Here is a 5,752-nt window from a genome sequence, read left to right as displayed (position 1 = left end):
CTGCAAACATGCAGGTAAAGAGGAGATAGAAAAATACAGTAGCTTGAAGAGACAAAATTTCATGTAATGTTTGCTCAAAGTATTTAAGGATGCAAATCCCAAATTTCTTAGACCTTTGTGAATTGAGAAAATGGTTTTAAACGTTAAAAATGACAACTTATGAGCGTAGCCAATTTGTGACGTCACATATATCCATGCACTTAAAAACTGAAGGGTTCACTGCAAGTGTATGGGAAAATGTATTACTGACATCACAAGGAACGGTGGGCATTATGGGATGCTCTAAGTTGACTGGGTAAAATAATGCCAGCATTGATAAAATGTCTGCCTTTCCTGTGAATACAAGCTTTTATTCACTGGTACATTTTTCTCCACTATTACAAATCAGAAAAATGAAATTCTCTCTCTTTTTTTTTTTTTTCGTTTTCATTATTCGTTAAGCAGCATTCTTTTCGTTGTGATGCACATGCCAAAGGTGTTTTCTGTCCCTTTAAATCGTCTGTTTAACCTTGATTATCCAACCATTTTTTCATGTAAATATAATAAGGTGAAGATACATTCATATGTTTTCACTGTCATGAATAAAAGTTTGACACCTCTACACAAATCCCATTTCCTATATGAGATTTGGTCCAGGGTCATCCAAAGCAGATCACTATACGTCTTTGGCACGGATAGATGATATACCTTTTTTTTTTTTTTTTTTTTTTTTTTTTAAAGAACTATTTTCAGAAAAGTTTACATGTGGAGATGAATCATTTTCAAATACAGGTAGCTATCAAGGTACACTACTGTGCCACAGCACTCTGTTTGGGAAATCAGTCACTTACATACTGCACTGTTCTTGGAAATAGCTGCTTTTGCTGACCTCTAGTGGGGGGTTAACACATTACTTATCCTGATTTTATTCATAACGAGAACAGTGTTTTTGCTTTGATTTATATCATTCATTCCTGGCGGGGGAGGCGTTTGACTGATAGTCATAAAGTCATAAATTGTCATCCATAGACATTTGTTTTTAGATAATTTTGAAATACAATCCATGAATGGTTGAAGACTATTCCGTAAGGGTGACCGGTAGAGAGCTCTTCATATCCTCCCATGTCCTGGTTCATAGTCTTGTCACTTCTCACCTGGATTACTGCACCTCTCTCCTATTTGGCCTCCCTCAAAAGACCCTCCATGAACTCCAACAGGTCCATAATTCAGCCGCTCGCATTATAACTATTGGCTCCCGGTCCACTTTCGCATTCAGTTCAATCAAGTTCTCCTCCTCACATTCAAGGCCATCCACAACCTTGCCCCGTCATACCTGTCCGACCTCCTCCATGCTACAACTCCCTCCCGTGCCCTCAGATCGTCCACCTCCATACACCTGTCTGTCCCCCTCCGCTCACCTCAGCACCATGGGGAGCAGAGCATTCAGTCGCTTGGCTCCCCAGTTTTGGAATTCACTACCACCTGACCTCAGGAACACCGACTTACTCCCCCTTTTTCAATCCAAACTCAAAACTCACCTGTTCAGACTCACCTATTCATAATAATCCCTAATTTCTTTGTGTTTTAGTTTTCTGCTAATTATTTTTATCTATTAGTATTTTTCTTCATCTCTTTAGTATTTTAAATTTGCCTTAAATGTTCTATACTTAATTATTTTTACTGTTTTGAGCCTGTAATTTGTTTAATTGTTTTTTAAACGATTTTACGGCAACCTTGAGTGCCAGAAAGGCGCCTTGAAATAAAATGTATTAACATAATTTTCGGACTATAAACCGCTACTTTTTCCCCTCAATTTGAATCCTGGGCTTATAGCCCAGTGCAACGTATTTGTTGATTTATTTGGCTTAGTAAGTAACACTTTTTTTGACAACGGCATCATAAGACTGTCACAAGACCGTCATAATTATGACATGACACTATCATGGGTATTGCTGAATGCTTATGACAAATGTCATTAAGTGTCACCTGGCAAATTATGTCACTAACTCCATTTATGTCCAGCTCGGATCTTTTACATCCATTGAAAAATGAGATAATTTGTTGATTACACTAAATGACATCTGTTAAAAGCATTTATTAATGCTTATGACAGTGCGATATCATAATTATGATCATCTTATAACAGTCTTATGGTGCCACTGTCAAATATAGTGTTACCAAATACCATAACTAGCATTTAATGAAACAACTAGAATAGTAACTGAAGAAATAATTAGCACAGAACATGAATTGTGATTGTTATTTACATCTGTAGCGCAACAGTGCATGCTAAGAGGCATGTTGGATGACAAAAGTGTTGACAGCAGGGGGCAGCAGAGGTTGACTGTCTGCCCCAAGGGAGCAGTGATGGCCAAATGAAGCCTCTTGAAGCAGTGAAGCCAACTGGTTCAAAGCTTCACGGTGGTTTATTTGGTCTTATGGAAGTCTTATGATGCCGCTGTCAAATGAAGAGTTACCGGTTAATATCTTTTGGTGTAAATATCCCATGATATAGTGAGGATAACTGCGGATTATAATCCAGTGCGGCATATTTATTAACAAATGCCGTTTTCGTGTCAAATTTTGTGGGCGGCGTATAATAGTCAGGTGCGCCTTATAGTCTGTAAATTACGGTATTATTATTATTATATGCAAATTTTCAACCAGGTCTACCCATGTCAAATTCGTACCATTCATTTTGTTGGCTAGCTTTGCCTACTTTGCAACTTGTGTAAGTTACCTTGTTAAAAACAAGGGGATTGTTGATTTTCTTGGTTTACGTTAACATGAATAAAGATAAAAGGAAGTATAGATTTGTTCAGTTAGATCAGTTATCACAAACAAATACAATGTTTTTTTGTTTGTTTTTTTCTTTTGCGCTGTGCAGTATCTCACCTTTTAGTTAAAGCCTGTAAAAAATACTTTGTTTACTAGTGTGGGAAGTTTTCAAACACAGTATTAGGCTCGAGCGTTTACGTCACAGCAGCACGGGATCGTGCGAGATTTGCGACAACACAGCCATTGCGGAAGCACGTCTGCATCACGGGACATTTAAACTTAACGGCAAATACAATTCAACTACGAGTGCCAAAGATGGAAAAATGTAGGTGAAAACTTGCCAGTTCGAAACAGAGACAAACTTGTTACCACGGCGAAGGACAGATATGTGAGCAATTTTAAGGATGTGAACAATGTTGACCCTCACGAGCAAGCCGAACACAAATGGAATAAAGATGTCGACAAGCTTCCACCACTACGCGAAATGGACATCATGCTGTATTTAGTGTTTGGTATATGTTACAACACTCATCAGCAATTCCGAAACTACAAATCGCTACAAAGCTACGAACAGTTTTGCTGCGGATGGGTGCAGGATCTTCACTTTATGACCATAGCAAACGGCAACACCATCTTTCTAGCAAAGGTAGGCAATGTGTGTTTACATTAGTCTGTGACCACGGATGTACAAATCTTTTGCTGCATAAAATGTAGCCTGTGTACAAATTCTTTGCCCCTCTCTCACGTCAAAATATTACAGCTTTTTCATTTAGCAACGACAGGAATTATGTCTTATTTAGACAATGCACATGTATGCATGCTAGTTTTTAGCTGTAGCAATAGCTAACAACAGGCCGACTTAGGGCGTAAAGTTAGTGAAATTTGCGTAAACAAACGAAATTAACTTACCGGAGTGGAAGTGCATAGAGCAAACTCAGTGTGTAACTGGAGAATCAAACGTTATGCCCTTCCTTCTGATCGAGGCCACCCATGCCATTCTTCGACGTTTGGTAAGTTCAGATATGAGCTTTCCCTCGCCTTTTCTCCATGTAGGGATCCGGACGAAACTCAATGGTGTTCCGTCGAGCTGTACATTCTCCTTTCTATTCGATCGGTTGTTGCAATTCTTTACCGCACAATAATTTCCAACCATTTTAAAGAGCGACCTGTGTTGAAATGCCTCAGTTTATGTTTCTCGCTTCCACAATGGCGAGAGCGGCGGAAACCTCGCGAGTGCCACGTCATACGCTCGAGCCTAAATTAGGCTCGAGCGTTTTAAGGGCCCAAAACCATATAGCTTTTCCGCAGTTTTCTTTTCCAGTTCAAAACACTCTTGTTCTATGGCCACTTAAAGCACTAATGAAATCAGTGATTGACAGCGTGATTAATGACAATACCTTGACAAGTTTTCCATGTTTTGGTGGAGATAGAACCTCAAAGACCGGATTGACTCTGCTGATTCTCGCCAGTTCGGAAGCGTCCATCATAGCTTTTCCCAGTTTCACAGCAATGCCACTAGGGACTCTCACTGGTTCTCGCAGATAGATGAGCGGCCGCACGATTACCTTTACCGTTTGTGCAGTCACGTTTCCAAACTCGACACCTGGTGCCGAGGCTGATACTGAGATTTGAAAACTGTCTTCCGATTCGCTGAGATCAGTCATGTGGTAGACGACACGGCCATGTTGGAGATCCTCATGGAAGAAGGTCATGACTTCCTGGTCGTTTATGGCAATGCGTCCATGACGAGGGTGTGTGGTAACAGTGTAGGTGATGTTAGCTTGGGTACGACTGTTTGTTTGAGCTGCGAGTTGGTTAGTTGTCAAGATCACTGCAGTCCTTCCTTGTACCAATGACAGGCCAGTGTTGTTCACAATGGAGACAAAGGGCTTAATCACCTCCAAACTAAAGCGTTTGTACAGTGGACGATGATGACCATCAGTGACGTTGAAGTAGAAAACTCCAGTTGAAGGTTCCCCCTGCAGGGTAAAGACCACCCAAAGGAGAGAAAGTATAACACAGAAATCAACTCAATCTTGTAAGCCTTCTCTGCTTACTACTATAAGCACAGACACTCTTTTACAGTTTACACCACACATACTAATTCGTATGAATTTATTACCAACATTCAGTTTCTGCTCTACAAATTCTACTCAATGTTTTTATGGGGTCACACTGATAGCAGCGTCAGCTAGCTCTGCTAGCTACCCGCCACGGCGATTAGGAACAAAATAAAATGGATTTGATCTCGCAATAATTAGCATCACTGGTGAGTACCATGCGTTCATGTTTATATTCCTTATGTAACGTAAATAGGTGAATGAATTTGTGAAAAGCTAAAATGTAATGAAGAGATTTGGTTGAAAGTTCATATGAGGTAAACAGTTAAGTGTTTTAGTCGGCATCACTGTGGCTTGCTTGCCCTCCATTTTTTTAGCCATTTAGCATTTAGCTGCTTAGCAAATGCCTACGTCCAAAATGCACAGCTTTACAATGACTAATTTGCAGAAATGAGAAACCTTAATATTTTCTGTGTTCCAAAATACACATGTAACATGTACAAATGTAGGGTGACCAAATGTCCTCTTTTGCCCGGACAAGTCCTACTTTCAAGTATAATCCTCGTCGTCCGGGCAGGTTTTATGAATTCATAAAAATGCCGGTTTTTATGATTTTTCACGGGGCAAATTTGAAGAGAATCCCTCCGGCCACTGGGTGGCAGCAGTTGACATGGCTCCTCCTAGAAGGGAGGGAAGGAGTAGTTCTTCTTGTTTTTGTTGGCAGTTTGTTTCCTATCATGAGGCATTACCGTCATCTACTGGGTTGACGATTTAGCCACAACGCCTGTCCAGTTAAGTTTTTTTACGATAAATACGTATATAATGGCAACTGTTGACTTCTGTCGGAGTTTTGACTGTAAAATCCCGTTTGGTGTCGCATCGTTACGCTGCCGATGATTGTAAACTTTTATAGCAAAGTTTGATTTTTGCCTCAG

General features: G+C 40.1%; 1 protein-coding gene across 3 annotated transcripts in view; it reads right to left on the bottom strand.

The window, feature by feature from the left end:
• Positions 1-5,752, bottom strand: part of LOC130905397 (chondroitin sulfate proteoglycan 4-like) — a 35,348-nt gene that overhangs the window by 6,002 nt on the left and 23,594 nt on the right. For 2 of the 3 annotated variants that reach the window (XM_057818756.1, XM_057818757.1), the window contains exon 21: positions 4,155-4,736. In XM_057818756.1, the coding sequence (XP_057674739.1) occupies positions 4,155-4,736 (582 nt within the window). Of the gene's footprint in view, positions 1-2,831; positions 2,935-4,028; positions 4,737-5,752 lie in introns of those variants that run through there. The other variant, XR_009061090.1, reaches the window with a different exon arrangement.

This window comes from Corythoichthys intestinalis, chromosome 17 (assembly GCF_030265065.1).
Source record: "Corythoichthys intestinalis isolate RoL2023-P3 chromosome 17, ASM3026506v1, whole genome shotgun sequence".
Classification (NCBI taxonomy): domain Eukaryota; kingdom Metazoa; phylum Chordata; class Actinopteri; order Syngnathiformes; family Syngnathidae; genus Corythoichthys; species Corythoichthys intestinalis.
The sequence above is the reverse complement of the archived record's forward strand: the minus strand, read 5'-3'. Positions and strand labels throughout refer to the sequence as shown.